This window comes from Macaca nemestrina, chromosome 20, assembly GCF_043159975.1.
Source record: "Macaca nemestrina isolate mMacNem1 chromosome 20, mMacNem.hap1, whole genome shotgun sequence".
NCBI classification, from domain to species: domain Eukaryota; kingdom Metazoa; phylum Chordata; class Mammalia; order Primates; family Cercopithecidae; genus Macaca; species Macaca nemestrina.
Window position 1 is genome coordinate 47,616,466 of NC_092144.1, and position 23,209 is coordinate 47,639,674.

At 51.8% G+C, this 23,209-nt stretch overlaps 2 protein-coding genes across 12 annotated transcripts in view; both read left to right on the top strand.

Moving 5' to 3' along the window:
* The window catches only part of LOC105495402 (family with sequence similarity 98 member C), a 31,280-nt gene extending 25,463 nt beyond the window's left edge, over positions 1–5,817 (top strand). For 2 of the 5 annotated variants that reach the window (XM_071086604.1, XM_071086602.1), the window contains one exon: positions 5,298–5,817. In XM_071086604.1, the coding sequence (XP_070942705.1) occupies positions 5,298–5,530 (233 nt within the window). In that variant the 3' untranslated portion in view covers positions 5,531–5,817. The remainder of the gene's footprint in view (positions 1–5,297) is intronic. The other 3 variants (XM_011764879.3, XM_071086601.1, XM_071086603.1) reach the window with 3 other exon arrangements.
* A 107-nt stretch (positions 5,818–5,924) lies between these two features.
* LOC105495636 (ryanodine receptor 1) overlaps positions 5,925–23,209 on the top strand; it is a 156,342-nt gene continuing 139,057 nt past the window's right edge. For 4 of the 7 annotated variants that reach the window (XM_071086591.1, XM_071086593.1, XM_071086592.1 and 1 more), the window contains exons 1-12: positions 5,983–6,108; positions 13,007–13,126; positions 14,580–14,684; positions 14,834–14,854; positions 15,804–15,878; positions 15,964–16,042; positions 16,396–16,508; positions 16,829–16,922; positions 19,047–19,140; positions 19,269–19,343; positions 20,980–21,136; positions 21,275–21,439. In XM_071086591.1, the coding sequence (XP_070942692.1) occupies positions 6,064–6,108; positions 13,007–13,126; positions 14,580–14,684; positions 14,834–14,854; positions 15,804–15,878; positions 15,964–16,042; positions 16,396–16,508; positions 16,829–16,922; positions 19,047–19,140; positions 19,269–19,343; positions 20,980–21,136; positions 21,275–21,439 (1,143 nt within the window). In that variant the 5' untranslated portion in view covers positions 5,983–6,063. Of the gene's footprint in view, positions 6,109–13,006; positions 13,127–14,579; positions 14,685–14,833; positions 14,855–15,803; positions 15,879–15,963; positions 16,043–16,395; positions 16,509–16,828; positions 16,923–19,046; positions 19,141–19,268; positions 19,344–20,979; positions 21,137–21,274; positions 21,440–23,209 lie in introns of all 7 variants that reach the window. The other 3 variants (XM_071086594.1, XM_071086596.1, XM_071086597.1) reach the window with 2 other exon arrangements.

A 23,209-nucleotide genomic window follows, 5' to 3' on the forward strand; every position in this document is an offset into this window, starting at 1 on the left:
TGCAGTTCTTTCGTGTTATCATATTTGGTTATAATTTATTCCTTTTTTTGGCCGGGCACGGTGGCTCACGCCTGTAATCCCAGCACTTTGGGAGGCTGAGTTGGGCAGATCACTTGAGGTCAGGAGTTTGAGACCAGCCTGGCCAACATGGTGAAACTCCCATCTCTACTACAAATATAAAAATGTGCCGGGCGTGGTGGTGGGTGCCTGTAATCCCAGCTACTTGGGAGGCTGAGGCAGGAGAATCACTTGAACTCGGGAAGAGGAGGTTGCAGTGAGCCGAGATCGCACACTGCACTTCAGCCTGGGCGACAGGGTGAGACTCTGTCTTAAAATAATAATAATTTCCGTATAGTCTTTCATTATGTGACAATTCCATGACATATATATATATAATTTATTTAGAGATAGGTGTTGTGGATAGTGACTAAGTGGGCTGGTGGCATGTTAACTTCCATTTTTCTTTTTTTTTTTTTGAGACGGAGTCTTGCTCTGTCGCCCAGGCTGGAGTGCAGCGCCGCAATCTCGGCTCACTGCCAGCTCCGCCTCCCAGGCCCACGCCATTCTCCTGCCTCAGCCTCCTGAGTAGCTGGGACTACAGGTGCCCGCCACCGCGCCCGGCTAATTTTTTGTATTTTTAGTACAGACGGGGTTTCACCGTGTTAGCCAGAATGGTCTCGATCTTCTGACCTCAGGTGATCCGCCCGCCTCGGCTTCCCAAAGTGCTGGGATTACAGGCGTGAGACACCGTGCCCGGCTTTTATTTTTTATTTTTTTTTTTTTGAGACAGAGTCTTGCTCTGTCGCCCAGGCTGGAGTGCAGTGGCGAGATCCTAGCTCACTGCAGCCTCAGACTCCTGGGCTCAAGCAATCTTCCCACCTCAGCCTCCTGAGTGACTAGGACTACAAGTGCACACCACTATGCCCTGCTAATTTTTTTTTTTAAGTATTATTTTCCTGTAGAAACAGAGTCTCACTTTGCTGCCTAGGCTGATCTCAAACTCCTAGGCTCGAGCGATCCTCCCTCCTATGCCTCCAAAGTGCTGACTTTCCAGGCATGAACCACTGTTCCCAGCCTCCGTGGATTATTGATCAATTTTCCTGGGATGGACATCTGAGTTGTTTCCAGGTTGGGGCTGCGGTGACTATTTGAGCATCTGACTTTTGGTGAACATAGAGTGTACCATATTGTAGGGCAGTACCCAGGAGTGGAATAAATGGGTCATAGTAGTTACTGTGATTCTGCCAAACATAGCATGTTAGCCAATTCATTGAAACCATTCTCTCAGAAGTATATTTTTCCACTTTTCTTTTTTCACTAAAAGAAGGCGCCGTGGATGTATATTTTTTCCATGCCAGAACATTTAGACAGTCGTCGAACCCGCTCTCTTTAGTTTTTCCATCACGTGACGTTACCATAGCTTCAGACTCTCTCTCTTCCTGCCCTGTTTCACCCTCTCTCCCCACAGCCCCACGGTGTGCCGTCTGACTCTCTCTCAGTCCATCTCCTGTAGCACCTGCGTCTTGAATGTGACTTAACGATCCTGGCTGAGCAGAGACTTCGTAGTGTGGCAGTGTCTCCAGGCCCTGGGGACCCAGAAAATCCTCAGGGAGGAGGTCAGGAATCCTGGCGCTTGTTTATACTGTACACAGGCAGCCTTAGTCCTCGGGCTGGCCAAGAATACGGACAATACTAATGCTGATGACCACAAAGGAAGGGACCTTCCGAATCAAACCACAGAAACTCATAAGGCAGAAAAATGATGCACATGATAACATGCAAATACATATTTTCTTCTCTTGTTGTTGTTCTTCTTTCTTTTTTAAATTTTAAAGATGGGATCTTGCTATGTTGTCCAGTTGGTCTCAAACTCCTGGGCCCACGGGATCCTTTCATCTAGGCCTCCCAAAGTGCTGAGATTACAGGCAGATTTTCTTTTAACGAAGATACCATGGGACCAATATCAGATGACAGAAGGGGAAAAGGTGTTTGCAATACTTCAAAATCAATGAGAAATTAATATCTAAAATATAGGCTGGGTGCGGTAGCTCATGCCTGTAATCCTAGCACTTTGAGAAGCTGAGGCGGGCAGATCACTTGAGATCAGGAGTTCGAGGCCGACCTGGCCAACGTGGCAAAACCCCGTCTCTATTAAAAATACAAAAATTAGCAGGGTGTGGGCATAGGTGTTGCTCTGTCATCCCAGCTACTTGGGAGGCTGAGGCATGAGAATCAGTTGAACCCAGGAGGTGGAGGTTGCAGTGAGCTGGGATTGAGCCACTGCACTCCAGCCTGGGAGACAGAATGGGACTGCATCTAAAAAAAAAAAAATAAAAAAGAATATAAAAGGAACAGCTGCAAATTACCAAGCAAAAAAGACAGCAACCATATTAGAAAAATGACCGGGCAGGGTGGCTCCTGCGCCTGTAATGTAAGATTACATGCCTATAATCTCAGCACTTTGGGAGACCAAGGCAAGTAGATCACCTGAGGTCAGGAGTTCGAGACCACTCTGGCCAACATGGCGAAACCCCTTCTCTACTAAAAATACAAAAGTTATGCAGGGTACGGTGGCTCACGCCTGTAATCCTAGCACTTTGGGAGGCCAAGGCAGGCGGATTGGCTGAGCTCAGGAGTTCGAGACCAGCCTGGGCAACACAGTGAAACCCCGTCTCTACTGAAATACAAAAGAAATTAGCCAGGTGTGGCAGCATATGCCTGTAGTCCCGAGGGGGCTGAGGCAGGAGAATTGCTTGAACCCGCGAGGTGGAGGTTGCAGTGAGCCGAGATGGCGTCATTGAACTCCAGCCTGGGTGACAGAGTGAGACTTTGTCTCAAAAAAACAAGACAAAAAAAAAAAAAAAGTGAGAAGACAGCACAATGAGCAGATGACAAAGAAACCCAAAACTCTGACAGGCACCTGAGAAGATGCTAGAAATTGTTGGTAACTCATCAGGGAAGTGGAAATTAAAATGACAACGAGGCTAGGTGTGGTGGTTCATGCCTGTAATCCCAGCACTTTGGGAAGCCAAGGTAGGAGGGTCACTTGAGCCCAGCAGTTCAATAGCAGCCTGGGCAATATAGCAAGACCCCATCTCTATAAAAAGCTTAAAAGTTAGCTGGGCGTGGTGGCGCAAGCCTGTTGTCCCAGCTACTCAGGAGGTTGAGGTGGGAGGATCCTTGAGCCCAGGAGTTTCAGGCAGCAGTGAACCATAATTGCGCCACCACACCCCAGCCTGGGCAACAAAGTGAGACCCCATCTCTAAAAGTAAAATAGAGAAAATGAATTAAAAAACAGTGAATTGGCCAGGCATGGTGGCTCACGCCTGTAATCCTAGCACTTTGGGAGGCTGAGGAGGGCAGATCACGAGGTCAGGAGATCGAGACCATCCCGGCTAACATGGTGAAACCCCATCTCTACTAAAAACTAGAACAAAAACTAGCTGGGCATGGTGGTGGGTGCCTGTAGTCCCAGCTACTCGGGAGGCTGAGGCAGGAGAATGGCGTGAACCCGGGAGGCAGAGTTTGTAGTGAGCCGAGATCGCGTCACTGCATTCCAAACTGCGTGACAGAGCAAGACTCCGTCTCAAAAAACAAAACAAAACAAAAAACACCGAGTCATCCTATATAAATCTGGCAAAAATTAGTTAAGTTGGAAATGCCACATGGGGGTTGGGGATATGGGGACCCAGGGACTCTCATGGACTGATAGTGAGTAGCCATTCTGAGGGCTAACTGGCACTACTTTACACAAATTGTGCACGTGAATATGTCACCCAGCAATTAGCTTCTGGGTGTGCACAACAAAACATTCCCCCTCAGCTTCCTGGGGGACCAATACACAGATGTTCCCTCCAGCATTATTTCGGGGAAGATGGAGGCAGCCTTGGTGTCCACTCCCAGTAGGGGTAGGTGGATAAACAGAAGGGATCAGTCACCAAAGAATCCTGCAAAGCCACCACTGTCACACACCAGGTGTCCACAGAGCAACAGGGGTAGGTCTTAACACACATAATGAGACTGACAAAAATAAGAAACACTATTAATAACTTATGATATAATGCTCAATGACAGAATCATTTCATATTCACACAAAGTTTTCGGGAAAAACAATACTTAGTATACAACTATGTGTTAGATAATATATAATAGATACAACATAGAATTGTATTGTACAGTATAATTATATTGGCCTAAATATTTAATTATATAATTATACATTATATAACGTCGAATTATATAATTCCATAATATGACACAAACTTTTGTGCTATTTATTGCAGTTGTACTAACATCAGTATTTAATTATGGAACACCTAGAAACCTGCTATACATTGGAGAACAGTTTCTATGTAATTTTGTTTAACTATGGGATATTGTTTTATATAACTTACTGTTAATAAAAATATATATATATATATATTTTAGATAGAGCCTTGCTCTGTCACCTGGGCTGGAGTGTAGTGGTACAATCTCAGCTCACTACAACCTCTGCCTCCTGGGCTCAAATGATTCTTGTGCCTCAGCCTCCCGAGTAGCTGGGATTACAGTCGTGCGCCACAATGCCCTGCTAATTTCTGTGTTTTTAGTAGAGCCAGGGTTTCACCATGTTGGCCAAGCTGGTCTCAAATTCCTGGCTTCAAATGATCTGTCTGCCTTGGCCTCCCAACGTGCTGGGATTACAGGCATGAGCCACTGTGTCTGGCCTAATAATAATTTTAATAAGGCTGGATGTAGTGGTTTACACCTGTAATCCCAGCACTTTGGGAGGCTGAGGCAGGTGGATCATGAGGTCAGGAGTTCGAGACCAGCCTGGCCAACATGGTGAAACCCTATCTCTACCAAAAATACAAAAATTAGCCGGGTGTGTTGGCAGGTGCCTGTAATCCCAGCTACTTGGGAGGCTGAGCAGGGGAATCGTTTGAACCCAGGAGGTGGAGTTTGCAATGAGCCGAGATCTGGCCACTGCACTCCAGTCTGGGCAACAAGAGCGAGAGTCTGTCTCAAATAATAATAATAATAATAAAAAAAATAATAATAATAGCAACACTTACATTACCTTAACCAGGCACTGGCACTGTTTTAAGTGCTGTAAATTAATTACCTCATTTAACTCGCCCAACAACCACATGAGGTCGGTACTATTATTATTCCCCTTACTGGATGGGGAAACCGAGGCACAGAGAAGCTAAGTGGCTTATCCATGTAACTCAAGGGAGTGGCAAGGCTGGGTGGGATTCAGATCCAGATTATCTGGCTCGGAGTCGGAGTCCTTGTTCTTTTTTTTTCTTTTTTAGATGGAGTCTCGCCCAGGCTGGAGTGCAGTGGATCAATCTCGGCTCACTTCAGCTTCTGCCTCCCGAGTTCAAGCAATTCTCCTGCCTCAGTTTCCCAAGTGGCTGGGATTACAAGCGTGTGTCCCCACGCCTGGCTAATTTTTGTACTTTTAGTAGAGACGGGGTTTCACCGTGTTGGCCAGGCTGGTCTCGAACTCCTGACCTCGAGTGATCCACCCACCTCGGCGTCCTAAAGTGCTGGGGATTACAGGGGTGAACCACCACGCCCGGCCAGAGTTCTTGTTCTTAATCACTATGTTTGGTGCTTTTTAAAGTCAGGAGACCTGGTGCACAGCCCTGCTCTGCTGCGTGATACCTTGCAAGGGCTTCCCCACGCAGAGCCTCAGTCTGCCCTCTGTGAAATGGGAGAATGATGGCACGTTACTTACCGTGGTAGGGGGAGACAACGCAGGTACCTTCTAGACACTCCCTCTCCCACCCCACCTCCGGCGGCCAGGCAAACCTCCAGCCAAGATTTGGGGTATGTGGGCGGGGCTCCGGCGAAGGGGCGTGGCCAGGAGTCCTGGTCCAATGGGGCCCGGGGGCGGGGCCTTCCTCCCATCTCTGTCCAGCACGCGTGTCCTCCTCTCAGTTCCATCCACCTCGCGGGTGCCTCTGGCGTCCCCAGAGGTCTCCGACCCCAGCCCGCCCCCAGCCCTCCCGCCCAGCCCGCAGCCCCCTCCCTCTGTTCCCTGATCTCAGACCCTGGCCCTCGGACCTCGACATCATGGCTGACGCAGAAGGCGAGGACGACGTCCAGTTCCTGCGGACGGTGCGTATTTCTGGGTTAGGGGTCTGTGGGGCTATCTCTCGGGGCTCTCTGAGGGTGTCTCTGTCTCTGAACGTCCCTATCCGGTTTACCGGTGGTCTCTGAGACTCGAGGTCTCTTCCTGTGTCACTTTGAGTGACTGTCATTCTGTCTTTTAGTCTCTTTCACCTTTCTCACTACAGAGAATTAGTAGGATTGGGGACTCCAGAATGGGAGAGGGATCTTCGGTTGCCCTCTCTTCTGACATTAGCGAATTGTCCCCCACAAGAAGGACCCCTGAGGAAGCACACCCTCGCACCATCCTGGAAGCAGGCACTTGGAGAAGGTGGTTCTAATTCCTGGGCTTAATTTAGCCGTGCCCCCAACCCCCACCTCAGCCCTAATTTTCTTTTTGCTCCAGACTCTGACCTATTTAAATTCTTGGGAAGGGAGCTGGCGGGGGGGGGGGGGGGGGGGGGGTGGGCTGGAGGACACAGCTGCTTCCAATTCCTAGCCCTTAAGGGTCTCGTGGGGGAGGGATTTCTTGGGTTCTGGGTCTTTCCTTCTTTGTTTTGGGCAGGAGGGCTGCTCCCAGTGGCTGCTAATGGTCTTGGAGGGTCTCTCCCCATCTGTCTCTTTGGGTGTCTCCATGTCTCTGTCTCTTCCTCCATCTCAGTCTCCCTGTCTCTGTTTCTTAGCTTAAGGCCCTCTGATTTTCTGTGTCTCTCTAGCTGGGTCACTCCCTGCATCTCTGAGCCCTAGCTGGGGGCAGGGATGGGAACTGGAACAACAGGTGGCCCTCCCAGAATAGCCCGCTTTTCTGGGGCCTGGGGAGGGGACGAGAGGGAGGAGGGGCTGCCATCTCCCGGCCCTTCCCACCTTCCCCTCCCAGTGGCTCTGCAGGGTGTGGGGCCGTAACTATGGGAGGGGACGTCCTCTGCTCTGGGCTAGGTCTGCTGACCCAATGCTAGCCCCGCCCCTCCCCCGGGGCTTTGGAGCCACGCAGGAAATGCTGACACAGCATTCTGGCCCCAGAATAGGACCCTGGAGAGCAGGGTCCGGTTTCCCGGGAGAGAGGAACAAACAGCTGGGGCTGGTAGTGAAGGATGGGGACAGCTGGGAAGGGGCCTAGCTTCAGCTGAGACTCTCTCCCCAGCCCCAGTCCCTCAGCAGACACCATGGGTTGGGCCCTCCCCAGCCCTAATAAGACCATGGCCATGGCCAATGGCCCTTGAACTGTTGCTCTAAACCAGGCCCCGTGCCCTGGGCCTCTGCCTCCTGAGACATCTAATTATATCCTCGCTGCCCTGTCTTCTGAGGTAGGGTCCTATCTTTATCTCCCTGAGAGATTTGAGGGAAACCAAGGCCCGAATGGTAGAATCACTCACCCAAGGTCAAGGCCAGGAAGTGGCATCTCTGGATGCCCCTGGTGCCCAGCCCCATTGCCTTCACCAGAGAAAAACTGGGCCCAGACTTACCAAAGTAGTCAGTGTTAGGGTTCTGGAGGCTTAGCCCTAGAATCTCTCCACCCCAGACTGGGTCAGTTTTTCTGAGTGTTACTGAGCTTGTGGTGGATTTCTCAAAACTTTTTGGAGGCTGGGCTCGGTGGCTCATGCCTGTAATCCCAGCACTTTGGGAGGCCAAGGTGGGTGGATCACTTGAGGTCAGGAGTTTGAGACCAGCCTGGCGAACATGGTGAAACCCCGTCTCTACTAAAAATACAAAAAAATATTGGCCAGGTGTGGTGGTGCATGCCTGTAATCACAGCTACTCAGGAGGCTGAAGTGGGAGGATTGCTTGAACCTGGGAGGCAGAGCTTGCATTGAGTCGAGATTGCGCCACTGCACACTCCAGCCTGGGTGACAGGGCAAGACTCCGTCTCAGAATAAAAAACCTTTTGGACCCCATCCCACCCATAAGAAATATATTCTGTTGGCCGGGTGCGGTGGCTCACGCCTGTAATCCCAGCACTTTGGGAGGCCGAGGTGGGCGGATCATGAGGTCAGGAGATCGAGACCATCCTGACGAACACGGTGAAACTCTGTCTCTATTAAAAATACAAAAAAATTAGCTGGGCGTGGTGGTGGGCACCTGTAGTCCTAGCTTCTTGGGAGGCTGAGGCAGGAGAATGGCGTGAACCCGGGAGGTGACAGAGCTTGCAGTGAGTGCAGATCGCGCCACTGCACTCCCACCTGGGCAACAGAGTGAGACTCCGTCTCAAAAAAAAAAAAAAAAAAAAAAAATATATATATATATATATATTTTCTGTCTTACAACTCAGTACATTCACACATGCATAGACATGATTAAAAATCAACTTTATTGAGGTGTAATTGACCTTCAATACATTTTACCTATTTTATGTGTTCAATAAGTGTTTTTTGTTTTTTTTTTTTGAGACAGAATTTCACTCTTGTTGCCTAGGTTGGAGTGCAATGGCGTGATCGCAGCTCACTGCAACCTCTGCCTCCTGGGTTCAAGCAATTCTTCTGCCTTAGCCCCCTGAGTAGCTGGGGTTACAGGCATGTGCCACCAAGCCTGGCTAATTTTTTGTATTTTTAGTAGAGATGGGGCTTCACCATGTTGGCCAGGCTGGTCTCGAACTCCTGACCTCAGGCGATCCACCCATCGCATGAGCCATCGCGCTAGCCATCGCGCCCGGCCTTTTTTTTTTTTTTTTTTTTTTTAAGACAGTGTCTCAATCTGTTGCCCAGGCTGGAGTACAGTGGTTCAATGGTTGGTTCAATGCAACCTCCACTTCCCAGGCTCCAGTGATCCTCCTACCTCAGCCTCCCGAGTAGCTGGGACTATATGTGCGTAGCACCATGCTTGGCTAATTTGTAAAATTGTAGAGGTGAGGTCTCACTATATTGTCCAGGCTGGTCTCGAACTCCTGGCTCAAGAAATCCTCCGGCCTTGGCCTCCCAAAGTTTTGAGATTATAGGCATGAGCCACTGTGCCCAGCCTTTCTTCTTTCACTCAGCATAATCTTTTTGACATTCATCCACGTAGCGTGTATTGAGTTTGTTGCTTTTTGTTGCCGAGTAATATTCCACTGTGCAACTACTGTGGTGTGTTTATCAGTTCACCTGCTGATGGACATTTGAATCGTCTCCAATTTTTACTATTATGGACAACACAGGACCTGTGACCATTCACACATACCTATTTTTAACTGAAACAAGTCTCATAAAATGTAGATGGCCCCTGAAGCATGATGTGCACACTGTTATTTTCTATTCTTGCTCCATTTTGCTTCATTTGGTTAAGCGCGATAGCCACAGCCCCGCCGACAAACTGATTTCACTTCCCTTTGGTGGGTGGTGACCTCTACCCCTACCCAGGCTGGGGCTTCTCAAACCCTGGCCCAAGTTAGTAGCTCCTGGGGTCTGGTTAAGAGTACACATTCCCTGCTGACCCCAAATCAGGCTCATGACGGTGGTAGGGGACTGGGCCAGCAGGGAAGCTACATTTTTAACCAGAACCCTCCTCCTTCCTTCATTTTTTTTTTTTTTTTTTTTTAAGATAGAGTCTTGCTCTATAGCCCAGGCTGGAGTGCAGTGGCATGATCTCGGCTCACTGCAACCTCCACCTCCCGGGTTCAAGCGATTCTCCTGTCTCAGCCTCCGGAGTAGCTGGGATTACAGGCATGCACCACTACATCCGGCTAATTTTTGTACTTTTAGTAGAGATGGGGTTTCACTATGTTGGCCAGGCTGGTCTCGAACTCCTGACCTCAAGTGATCCACCCACCTTGTTGGATCCCAAAGTGCTGGGATTACAGGAATGAGCCACTGCGCTTGGCCTCCCTTCATTCTAATTCAGGAAAAGTTTGAGAATCAATGCGGTAACAATTAGGCCATCTGTCTCCGCTTTGCATCCTGGCTTTGCCATTTGCCTGCTTCCTAATTTGGGGCTAGTGATTTTTAGTTTTCTGTCTGAGCCTCAGGGTTCTCATCTGGAAAATGGGGACAATAATATATACCATAGCCAGACCCCATGGCTTACACCTGTAATCCCTTCTCTTTGGGAGGCTGAAGCAGGAGGACTGCTTGAGGCCAGGTGTTCAAGAACAGCCTGGGCAACATAGGCAGACCTTGTCTTTACAAAAAATGTTAAACTTTAGCTGGGCGTGGCAATGTGCACCTGTAGTCCCAGGTACTCGGGAGGCTGAGGTGGGCAGATCACTCGAAACCAGGAGTTGGAGGCTGCAGTGAGCTGTGATCTTGCCACTGCACTCCACCCTGGGCAACAGAGCAAGACCCCGTGTCTATGAAAATATGTATATTTTAAATTAGCTGGGCATGGTGGCATGAGCCTGCAGTCATAGCTTCTCAGGAAGCTGAATGGAGAGGATCACTCAGCCTAAGAGTCCGAGGCTGCAGTGAGCTATGATCGTACCACTGCACTCCATCCCGGAAGACAGAGTGAGACCCAGTCTCTTAAAAAAATTTTTTTTCAAGGGACCTGTGCAAGTATCTCTCTGACCTCATCTCCTCCCTGTTTTCCTCTCCCCACTGCGGCCACCATCCTGCTCTGTCTCCTGTGCTGGTCCTCAACACCCCGGCACCCACCAGCCAGAGGCCTTGGCCCAGACTCCCTCCTCTTCCCCCAGAGATGAGCAGGCCTGATTCCTTCTTGTTATTTGGACAAGGCTCAACTCAAATGTCACCTCCTTGGAGAGGCTGTCACTTCACTCCCTCACTGATCTCATCCCCATCCCAAAAGCCACTCTCTTACATCAGCCTGGGTTATTTTTTTCATAACACCTATCACTGACATTAACACTACATATTAATTCACCTGTTTATTGCCTGTCTCCATCATGAGGATTTAAGCTCCCTGAGGGCAGTGATTTTTTTTTTTTTTCTTTTGAGACACGGTCTCAATCTGTCTCAGGGGCCCCAGGGAGGTGGGGCTTGATCATGACTCACTGCAGCCTAGATTTCCCGGACTTGGCAGTCCTCCCACCTCAGCCTCTCGAGTAGCAGGGACTACAGGAGTGTACCACCATGCCCGGCTAATTTTTAATTTTTAACTTTTGTAGAGATGGGGGTCTCATTATGTTGCCCAGGCTGGTCTTGAACTCCTGGGCTCAAGCAATCCTTCCGCCTCAGCCTCCCAAACTGTTGAGATTTACAGGTGCGAACCACCGCGTCCAACCAGGGCAGGGGTCTTGATCTCATTTACTTTATTCACTGCTCTGTGTTCAGTGCCTAGAACAGCACCTGGCCCATGGCAGAGGCTCAATCAGGGTCTGTTAAATGAGTGTAAGACCCACAGCATAAGGCCTGGGAGCCAGTAAAGTGCTTAATAAATACAGGCTATACCATTACTATGTTTTTTTGTTTTGTTTTGTTTTGTTGTTGTTGTTGTTTTTGAGATGGAGTTTTGCCCAGGCTGGAGTTTTGCTCTTGTTTCCCAGCTGGAGTGCAATGGCGTGATCTTGGCTCACTGCAATCTCCACCTCCCAGGCTCAAGCGATTCTCCCGCCTCAGCCTCCCGAGTAGCTGGGATTACAGGCATACGCCACCACGCCTGGCTAATTTTTTGTATTTTTAGTAGAGACAGGGTTTCTCCATGTTGGTCAGGCTGGTCTCGAACTTCTGACCTCAGGTGATCCACCCACCTCGGCCTCCCAAAGTGCTGGGATTACAGGCGTGAACCACTGTGCCCAGCTATTTTTGGTTTTGTTTGTTTGTTTTTGAGATGGAGTCTCGCTTTGTCGCCTAGGCTGGAATGCAATGGCTTGATCTCAGCTCCCTGCAACCTCTGCCTCCTGGGTTCAAGCGGTTCTCCTGGCTCAGACTCCCGAGTAGCTGGAACTACAGGCGTGCACCACCGCACCACGCTACTTTTTGTATTATTTTGTAGAGACGGGGTTTCACCGTGTTGGCCAGGCTGGTCTTGAACTCCTGACCTCAAGTGATCCACCTCCTCGGCCTCCCAAAGTGCTGGGATTGCAGGTGGGAACTACCACGCCTGGACTCAATACTGTCCTTTATGATACTTCCAGGATCCAGCCCAGGCTCTCACGTTGCATTCAGGTGCCATTAGAAAGCAGTCTATAAATAAGATAAAATAGCAGTCTATTATTAAAACAACACGCAAAAGAATTTAGAGAAAGATGAGCTTAAAAAGCAATTTAACTTGAGCAATTTTCCACCTTCCAGTGGATCACTTTGCAGACCCCACTTGGGAGGCCTCTGGAGCCAGTTGGACACAGGTTCAAATCCCAGCTCCTCCTGTTACCAACTGTGTTGGCCTTGGTCCATCCATGTCCCACTTTGAGCCTCAGTTTCCCCATTTTAAAATGGGGATAGGCCAGGCACAACAGCTCATGCCTGTAGTCCCAGCTACTCAGGAGGAACAGTATTGCTTGAGCCCAGGAGGTCAAAGTTGCAGTGAGCTATAATTTACACCACTTCACTCCAGCCTGGGTGACACAGCAAGACCCTGTCTCTAAAAATAAAAATAAATGGGATGATTACTTGAGGTCAGGAGTTCGAGAGCAGCCTGGCCAACATGGTGAAACCCTGTCTCTACTAAAAATATAAAAATTAGCCAGGCGTGGTGGTGCATGCTTGTAATTTCAGCTATTTGGGAGGCTGAGGCAGGAGAATCGCTTGAACCCAGGAGGTGGAGGCTGCAGCGAGCTGAGATTGCAACACTGTGCTCCAGCCTGGGCAACAGAGACTGTTTCAAATAAATAAATAAATAAATAATAAAAAATAAAATAAAGGGATGACACTGGCTTGTATCTCAAGGAGTTGTCAGGAGCAGGTAGAGGGCTTGGGTGGGTGGATCTTGTTCATCACTGTCTTTTTCATAAGGACAAGGGTGGGAGGAGGGGCCTGTGGTCTGCAGTGTCTGTGGTATCCGGGCCAGGTACCCCTGGAGACCCTGCCCCTCGGTTCCGCAGGATGATGAGGTGGTCCTGCAGTGCAGCGCCACCGTGCTCAAGGAGCAGCTCAAGCTCTGCCTGGCCGCCGAGGGTTTCGGTAACCGCCTGTGCTTCCTGGAGCCCACCAGCAACGCCCAGGTCTGTGCAGGAGGGAGAGGGGCCTGGGGACACGGGGGCTGAAGGGGCAGAGAATCTGGGGTCCAAAGAAGAGGGTTCTGGGAGTCTGAAAGGAGGTGCTGACAGGAGAGAAAGTGAGGAGGGAGGCTAAGAGGGGCTACCTGAGGTGGGGAGGGGTGGGGGTTCTGGGGTGTTGGAGGGGATCCCTGTGTGCACAGAGGTGTGGTAGGCCAGGGCGGGGGCTGCTGATCCAGAACGTTCTTTGGCAGGTGGCTGAGTGGGTAGAAAGCCTCGAGTTTAAGGGGAGGTGGCCTGAGAGTCCAGAAGAAGGGTTGGTTGGGGAACAGGGGTCTCAGGAGGGAGGAGCAGGGAAATTGAGGGATGGGTGGGGAGGTGGGGAGCTGGGGCGGGGCGGGATGAGGCAAAGGACCTGGACAAGGAGGAGGGGTCTGCGATGTGTTATTTTTTATTTTTAAATTTTTTTCAAGTAACAAGACTGAATCATTACAGGGTGTTTTAGGGGGAAGGGGGCCCTTGGTGGGGACGGGGGAGGATGGGACAGGGCCTGAGATGCGGAGGGTGTAGGGCATCTGACGGGGGTGGGGGCTTGAGGGTCTTAGATAGTGGGGTCTGAGGGAAGGTGATTCCTGAGTCCAAGCCCAGGAATTCTGAGGGTGGGGACAGCTGGAGTCTGAGAGGGCAGGGGATCAAGGGGCCGAGGACCTTGGATCCAAGGCAAAGGGGCCTGGAGGGTCAGGGGACACCCGCAGGGGGCTGACTGGGGAGATTGGGGGCTGACAGGTAGAAGGAGCCTGGGGTCTGAAAGGAGGAGACCTGGGGGAGGGGCTGGCAGACCGCGGGATATGGAATCTGATGCAGGGGAAGTTTCAGAGTCTGAGCGATTGGGGTCGGAGGAGCAGAGTCTTGAGTTTAGGAGTCGGAGGGTGGGGGACTGAACTGAGGAGGGAGTATAAGATTGGGCGCCCTTCTGTGTCTGTGAAGCAGAGTTCAGAGGTGTTTGAGGGAAAAGGCGGGAGCGAGGACTGTCTGATGGTGGAGGCGGGAGGTGGGGCTTCCTTGGGGTTGGAGGGATGTGGGGTCATCTGCAGAGGAGGACACAGAACAGGAGATTCCTGTCCTTGGAGCAGGGTCGGTGTGTCTCAGGGCGGAGGTATGGGGCTGAGGCTTCCTATGAGATCAGGTGGGACACGGGTTAGTGGGGAGGGTTAGGGTTAGGAAAGCTTCTAAGAAGTCTGGGCGGGGCTGAGGTGTTTGAGGGAGGAGGCACAGAAGAGTGTTTTCATGATGTTGGTCTAGATTCAGGGGTGGCAGAGGGCAGGGCCTTCCTGTGGGGTGGGAGCGGGGTCTGGTGTCTCAGGAATGTGGGTATTCAGACTAGGGGAGGGAGTGTGGCAGAGAATGGTGCTTGGGGGGGTCTTCCGGCCCCTCACTCACATCCCCCCTCCCACTCCAGAATGTGCCCCCTGATCTGGCCATCTGTTGCTTCGTCCTGGAGCAGTCCCTGTCCGTGCGAGCCCTGCAGGAGATGCTGGCCAACACGGTGGAGGCCGGCGTGGAGGTGAGGACCCCACCTGGGGGTGGGCGGGGTGGCAGGGATGGGCGAGAGGACCTGGGGGTCGTTTAGGGCACGGTGGCAAGGATGAGTGAGAGGATCCGGGGGTCGCTTACCATGTGCTCTTCTTCCTGTCTCTGCCCTGCCCCCCACAGGCCCTCAATTTGGATAAGTGGGTAGGTCTGGCCTTGGATGTCACCTGTCCTTCCACCCCTCCTGACCCCAGGCAGGCCCGTCTCTTGGGCCCACGCCCTGCACACAGGGACTGGAGGGTCCTCCGCCACCCCAGTTGTCGGGGGCTGTGGAGCCCAGAACAGGCCAGACAGGAAGGAAGGAAGGAAGGAAGGGGATGGGGGCTTCTGAGCCCCTGTCCCCGACGCCTGCTCCTTTCTCCTCGTTCCAGTCCTTTCCCCCAACCCTGATCCCAGCTTGTCTCCGCATGGGACCTCTCCCCCACCTCCCCTATCCCCAGCGTGAGTCCCTCTGGTCCAGGAGTGGGTCCACCATGTGATCACCTGGCCCCATCACATGGTGCCCCCATGGCGCGCTCGGAGCGTGGGCATGTGACAGCCATGATGGGAGGCATGGTGACATCGAGCAGTCAGATGTCTGCCCCAAGGCCCGGGTTGGGGACCTTGTGCTGGGGAGGGGCGGCTGTCTTAGCACTGTGGGTGATGTTCACCTATGGAACAACTGCTAGGCCTGTCCCGGAGCACACGGGCTGCAGCTCAGCGTGTTGCGGGAGGTCAGAGCAGAAGGGTCGAAGTCCACAGGACATGAGACCTTGGGGCTGTCCTCAGGGTCTCCAGGAAACTAGAAGACTCCTGAGTGAGTCTTCCTGAGTGATTTCCAGCCAAGGTGAAGGCAGCAGAGAGGACAGAGTGGGCCTTGGGGAATATAAAATGCTTCATCCATAGGCATCTCAGAGACATTGTCCCTGCTTCCATAAATGCGGAAACTGAAGCAGGGAGTCCTGTGAGAGTCTGAGTTGAGGCTGTTTTACCTCCAGGCCTGAGCATGGCGTTTCACGGGGAGCATCTTGTCACCTGTGACTAGGTCAAACTTCTTGGGGATCTGGAGAGTCTGGGGGTCTGTGCTTATTCTGTTCCCTCCTTCCCCCTGCAGTCATCCCAGGGCGGGGGACACAGGACGCTCCTGTATGGCCATGCCATCTTACTCCGGCACGCACACAGCCGCATGGTGAGTGCAACCTCGGTGGGCTTGGGCAGGGGCCAGGACTTGCAGGGCCTGCTAGAAAGAGACTGACCTCCATCTACAACCCTAGTATCTGAGCTGCCTCACCACCTCCCGCTCCATGACTGACAAGCTGGCCTTCGATGTGGGACTGCAGGAGGATGCAATAGGTACAGCGGCTGGAGGGGGTGGGGGTGTGAAGGGGACCCCGCAGCAGGGATTCAGGGGGTAGAAGGTCTGCAGAACGCCGAGGCAAGCATGAGACTACCCTGGGGACATGAATGGGGGCTTCGTAGTAGAGAGTCTGCGACACAGTCCAGACAGGGAGACTTACATACACATTGGGGAGCGCTAGGCAGAGAGTCTGAAGTCAGGAATGGGGAATGTTGGGCAGAGAGTTGGTGGCAGTGATAGAGTTGTGGGCTAAGGGCCCGGGAGGCTCAGTGGCTGGGAGAGCCCTGGGGAAGAGCATTCTGAGAAGCCATCATTCTGACAACCACCCCCATTCCCTCCCCACCCATAGGAGAGGCTTGCTGGTGGACCACGCACCCAGCCTCCAAGCAGAGGTCTGAAGGAGAAAAGGTCCGTGTTGGGGATGACATCATCCTTGTCAGTGTCTCTTCTGAACGCTACCTGGTGAGCCATTGCGGTTCCTCCTGCTCCCAGGTCTGGGGGCACATGGGATGGTCCCTCATCTTCTCACCATGGGTTTGCCTGGCTGATCTCCCACCCCCAAGGTCCTGACTCACAATTTTCCGTTTCCTGACCCCTGGCATCCAGTTTTCTGATTTCTGACCTCTCACTGCCCAACTTGATCATTTCCTGATCTGTGATCTCTGATGACTCTGTCTCCCATCTCCTTTCCGGGTATCCTCCCTTGATTTCTGGCCTCTGACATTGGCACTCTCGCCTACCCCTGCAATCGTCTCTGACTGCCGCATCCTGGTGGCCCCCAGCACCTGTCGACTGCCAGCGGGGAGCTCCAGGTTGACGCTTCCTTCATGCAGACGCTGTGGAACATGAACCCCATCTGCTCCCGCTGCGAAGAGGGTGAGGTCTCCAGACCTCCGGCCCCTAAACGGAGATGCCCCCAAAACAGACCCTTAGTGTTGCCCTTCAGGCATACCCAAATGGAACCTTGGAACCTAACCCCAAACCCAGATCTCCAAATTATGGCTCTCACACTTAGATCTCCAGCTGACCCCAAATCCAGACCCCCAGAGCTCAGACCCCCCCAAACCCCAAACTAAATATCAGGCTCCCAAACTTAGACCCCGAAGTATTAGCCCCCAAGACTCCTAAACTCAGGTTCAAATCTTAAAACATCAAGTTTAAAGCTTGTGGCCGGGGCCAGGGCGGTGGCTTATGCCTGTAATCCCAGCACTTTGGGAGGCTGAGGCGGGTGGATCACGAGGTCAGGAGATCAAGACCATCCTGGCTAACACAGTGAAACCCTGTCTACTAAAAACACAAAAAATTAGCCGGGCGAGGTGGCGGGCGCCTGTAGTCCCAGCTACTTGGGAGGCCGAGGCAGGAGAATGGCGTGAACTGGGAGGCGGAGCTTGCAGTGAGCCAAGATCACGCCACAGCACTCCAACCTGGGCGACAGGGCAAGACTCCATCTCAAAAAAAAAAAAAAAACAAAAACAAACTTGTGACCAGGCATGGTGGCTCACACATGTAATCTCAGCACTTTGGGAGGCCAAGGCAGGTGGATCACCTGAGTTCAGGAGTTTGAGACCAGCCTGGCCAACATGGCAAAACCCCATCTTTATTAAAAACACAAAAGTTAGCTGGGTGTGGTGGCGTGTGCCTGTAATCCCGCCTACTCAGGAGGGTGAGGCAGGAGAATTGCTGGAACCTGGGTGGTGGAGGCTGCAGTGAGCAGAGATCGTGACACTGTACTGCAGCCTGGGTGACAGAGCCAGACTCGGTCTCAGAAAAAAAAAAAAAAATTAAAACTCCTTAGACAATAAGCATAGACTGTAATCTCAGCCCCTCAAACCCAGACCCCCAAATTCAACCTCAGATCCCCAAACCAAGACTCCAATCTTCAGCTCTCCAACCTCAGACTTCCAAACTTCAATTTCAAATCTCAAAAACCAAAGTCCACCAAAGCAAACTCCCAATTCAGATTCCAATGCTAAGACTCCAGGCATGGCCCAATATTTTGACCCCAAGTCTCATACCCTAAACTTCAGAGTCCTAAACCAGACCCACACTGGGACTCAAACCACAGATGGTTTTGACCCTCAAACTCAGACCGTGAAACTCAGACCCATCAACTTCTAACTACAAAGCTCAGATCGCTCCTACCTCATACCCCCAAAACTCAGACTTCCAAACCCTAGATTATGACCTCAGATCCCCAACCTCACCTTCCAGCTTCTGGCCTTCAAAATCAATACTCAAGGCCGGGCGTGGTGCCCTGTAATCCCAGCACTTTGGGAGGCCAAGGGGGGGTGGATCACTTGAGATCAGGAGTTCGAGACCACCCTGGGCCAACATGGCAAAACCCCATCTCTACTAAAAATACAAAACTTGGCTGGGCATGGTGGCAGGCGGCTGTAGCTCCAGCTACTTGGGAGGCTGAGGCAAGAGAATTGCTTGAACCTGGGAGGCAGAGGTTGCAGTGAACCAAGATTGCGCCGCTGCACTGCAGCCTGGGCAACAGAGCAAAACTGTGTCTTAAAAACAAAACTAAACAAAATGAAACAAAAAACCCTCAAAATTCAGGCCCTACTCCAGAACCCAGCCTCAGACCCAACCATCACCCTTCTAAACCCAGACGCCAAACCTCAACCCTAGAACGTAGACTCCAATACCAGTGAACATTAGACCTCCACCTTTGACCACACACGCACTCTGACCCCAACCTCAAAAGTCTAAACTCAGAACCTTAAATCACAGACTTACAACTCCCCCAACCTCAGCTCTGCAGACCCAGACCCCCCAAATTAGGTGCCCAGCTTCAGACCCCAAGTTTCATATCCCCACTTCAGGCCTCAACCTTGGCCCGAAAATACTCTGAATCTCAGACCTCCAACTGCAAAACCTCAAACCCAGCCCTCAGTTTCCCCCAGGGGAGGAGCCGGGCCCCTGACTTCATCTTGGCTCCTGGGTCTTCCTGGGGCTCCAGCCTCCCATTGACCACCTTCCCTTGCTCCTCTCCAGGCTTCGTGACAGGAGGTCACGTCCTCCGCCTCTTTCATGGACATATGGATGAGTGTCTGACCATTTCCCCTGCTGACAGTGACGACCAGCGCAGGTCTGGCCTGCAGACAAGAGAGCCTGGGGTCTAGGGGCGGAGGTGGAGGGCTGGGACCCTATGAGCAGGATTAGAAACCAGATTCTGGGGAGCTGAACCCTTGACTTCACTCTCTCCTCTGTCCCCAGACTTGTCTACTATGAGGGGGGAGCTGTGTGCACCCACGCCCGCTCCCTCTGGAGGCTGGAGCCCCTGAGAATCAGGTAGGGTGGGGAAGGTGGGGTCTCCGGGCAGCCTGGGGGGAGAGAAAAGGTCTTGAGGGAAGATCTGATAAAGAGACTGAAAGGTCTCGAGGGAAAATCAGAGCAGCCTGAGAGAGAGATGAGAATCTTGGCCAGGCGTGGTGACTTCATGCCTGTAATCTCGGCACTTTGGGAGGCTGAGGCGAGGGGATCACTGGAGGCCAGAAGTTCAAAACAAGCCTGGGCAGCATCATGAGACCCCCATCTCTGCAAAAAGAAAGAAAGAAGAGAGAGAGAGAGAGAGAGAGAGAGAGAGGAAGAAAGGAAAGAAAAAGAATTAGCCGGGTGTGGTGGTGTGCACCTTTAGCCTCAGCTACTTTGTGGGGCTGAGGTGGGAGGATGACTTGAGCCCAGGGGGTCAAGGCTGCAGTGAGCTGAGACCTTGCCACTGTACTCCAGCCTGGGTGACAGAGCAAGTTCCTGTCTCAAACAAACAAACAAAACAAAACCAAAAATAAGCCAAGTGCGGTGGCTCACGCCTGTAATTCCAGCACTTTGGGAGGCCGAGGCAGGTGAATCACTTGAGGTCGGGAGTTCCAGACCAGGCTGACTAACATGGTAAAACCCTGTCTCTACTAAAAATACAAAAATTAGCTTGGTGTGGTGGTGGGCACCTGTAATCCTTGCTACTGGGGAGGCTTAGGCAGGAGAATCCCTTGAACCCAGGAGGTGGCAGTTACAGTGAGCTGTGATTGCACCATTGCACTCCAGCCTGGGCGACAGAGCGAGACTCCATCTTAAAAAAATACAAAAACAAAGGCCAAGCACGATGGCTCTCACCTGTAATCCCAGCACTTTGGGAAGCTGAGACGGGTGGATCATTTGAGGTCAGGAGTTCAAGACCAGCCTCACCAACATGGTGAAACCGTGTCTCCACTAAAAATACAAAAATTAGCCGGGCGGTAGTGGTGCGCACCTGTGATCCCAGCTTCTCGGGAGGCTGAGGCAGGAGAATCACTTGAGCCTGGGAGGCAGAGGTTGCAACGAGGTGAGATCGTGCCACTGCACTCCAGCCTGGGCAACAGAGTGAGACCCTGCCTCAAAAAAAAAAAAAAAAAAAAAAAAACCAAAAACAAGCAAGCAAAACAAAAACAAAAAAGGAAGTCTCTCTGGAGTCCTTTGGGAAAAGGAGGTTTGGGGGGTTTTCGAGGGAGAGATTGGGGGTCCGGAGTAAAACAATGGGGGAATTTAGGGGTCTGGAAAAATGAGGGCACTGAAGATATTTGGGAAGCCCTGAGGAAGCTGTGAAGGCCTGAGAGAGGATTGGGGTTCCTAAGGGAGGACTAGTGGTCCTAATTAAGATTTAGGGGCCCTATAAAAGGTTTGAGGAACACTGGAAGAGGGTTCGGGGCTTGAGAAGGTTTGGACCAAGACTGTAATGTCCAGTCCAGGTGCGGTGGCTCACGCCTGTAATCCCAGCACTTTGGGAGCCCGAGGCGGAGGATTGCTTTAGCCCTGAAGTTTGAGATCAGCTTGGGCAACATAGCAAGACCTGGTACCTGTAAAAAAAAAAAAAAAAAGAAAAAGAAGAAAAGGCCGTAATGTCCATGGGAGACCTGGGGGGTCCTCTGACTCCCCTGGCCCTCACCCTCCACAGCTGGAGTGGGAGCCACCTACGCTGGGGCCAGCCACTCCGAGTCCGGCATGTCACCACCGGGCGGTACCTGGCACTCACCGAGGACCAGGGCCTGGTGGTGGTTGACGCCAGCAAGGCCCATACCAAGGCTACGTCCTTCTGCTTCCGCATCTCCAAGGTCAGTGGGGTTTGTGGCGCCCTCCCTCACCTGCAGCCCCTAATCCCAGCCCAGCCTGCACTCTGCAGTCCCTCAGGGGGGCCTCCCCTGCTAAACACACAGGCAGAGGAGACTGACCTGTGTCCCCTGCCCCTGCAGGAGAAGCTGGATGTGGCCCCCAAGCGGGATGTGGAAGGCATGGGCCCCCCTGAGATCAAGTACGGGGAGTCACTGTGCTTTGTGCAGCATGTGGCCTCAGGACTGTGGCTCACCTATGCCGCTCCAGACCCCAAGGCCCTGAGGCTCGGTGTGCTCAAGAAGAAGGTGGGTGTAATGCCAGCTACTCAGGAGGCTGAGGTGGGAGAATCACTTGAGCCCAGGAGGTCAAGGCTGCAGTGAGCCGTGATCACACCACTGCACTCCAGCCTGGGTGACAGGCTGAGGGGTGGTGCTTGAGCCTTTGGGAGTTTGAGGATGAGACCGAGAGAAAGACAAAGACTGGGAGAGAAACTGAGACTGAGAGAAATAGCAAAAAAAAGACAAAGGGATATATCTAGAGAGAGAGAGAGAGAGAGAACAGAAATCTATAGACAGAGATAGGGAAAGGCAGAGATAAAGAGGCATGGAAACAGAGAAATAGAGAAAGATAGAGACAGAGAAACAGAGACACGGCTGGGCGCTGGGCGCGGTGGCTCACGCCTGTAATCCCAGCACGTTGGGAGGCCCAGGCAAGTGAATCACCTAAGGTCAGGAGTTGTCTGAGACCAGCCTGGCCAACATGGTGAAATTCTGTTTCTACTAAAAATACAAAAATTATCCAGGTGTGGTGTCAGGTGAGTGTAATCCCAGCTACTCAGGAAGCTGAGGCAGGAGAATCACTTGAACCCAGGAGGTGGAGGTTGGGAGTGGGCCAAGATTGTGCCATTGCACTCCAGCTTGGCTGACAAGAGTGAAACTCTATCTCAAAAAAACAAAAACAAAAACAAAAAACAGAGATAGAGTGAGAAAAGATGGATAATCACCGACTGTGAATAACGGTCAGCAAACAATTACTGAGTACCCAAGTTTTTCTGGTTGTGTGTATAGAAAATAGACGAAGTGTAAAGACCTGTTCCCTGCCCTCCCCATGCTCAGAAATTGTGAACAAACTGTCTTTAGTGTAGTACATAGTTTTACAATTAAGGAGTGGGAAAACTATTTTTGGCAGAGGGAACAGCATGTGCAAAGGTCCTGAGGTTAGCGTGAGCTTGGCTTATTGCAGTAGCAGAAAGAAGCCACAGTGTGGCTGGAGCAGGGTGAGCAACAGGTGAGTAGTGGTTGGTGAGAAAAGAGAGGGGATGGGAAAAACTTGTGTGAGGCCTTGTGGGCCTTGGGAGAGGTCTAGTCTTTGTTTGTTTGTTTTTTGTGCAGATGAGGTCTCACTATGTTACCCAGGCTGGTCTCAAACTCCTGGGGCTCAAGTGATCCTCCTGCCTCAGCCTCCCAAAGGGCTGAGATTAAAGCATGAGGCACTGCTCCTGGCTAGGTTCTAGTTTTTATCCTGAGTGAGATGGGCTCATGGGAGATTTTGAGCAGGGCAGGGAGGTGACCTGATGCAGGATCACAGAGTTCTTAGGCTGTCTCTGGGAACAGACTATGGTCAGGGGACAAAGCCAGAGCAGGGAGACCACAGAAGAGACTGCTGTGATGTTCCAAATGGGAGATGACAGTGAACAGGACCAGGATGGGGACTGTGGAGTTGGGAAAAGTCGTAGATTCTGGTGGGGTTCTGAGGGTAGAGCCAACAGGATTTGCTGGCAGATTGGCTGTGGGGTGAGAGAAGGGGAGGGGTTGAGGTTGATGCCATGATTTTTGCCCCAAGCAACTGGAAGGATGGAAGTGCTGAAACAGCCTCATTGTCTGGAGTATCACCCGAGGTTTGTGGTCTCACGGCCACAGAGAACAAGGATGCGGACACACAAAGAGTGAGGTTAAGAGGAGGAAGTTTAATAGGTGAAAGAAGGAGCTCTGTATTGCGGAGAAGTGTCCCAGAAAAATGGGTTGAAATGCAGGGGGTTCCACGGCGAAATGCAGGGGGCTTTACAGATGAGCTGG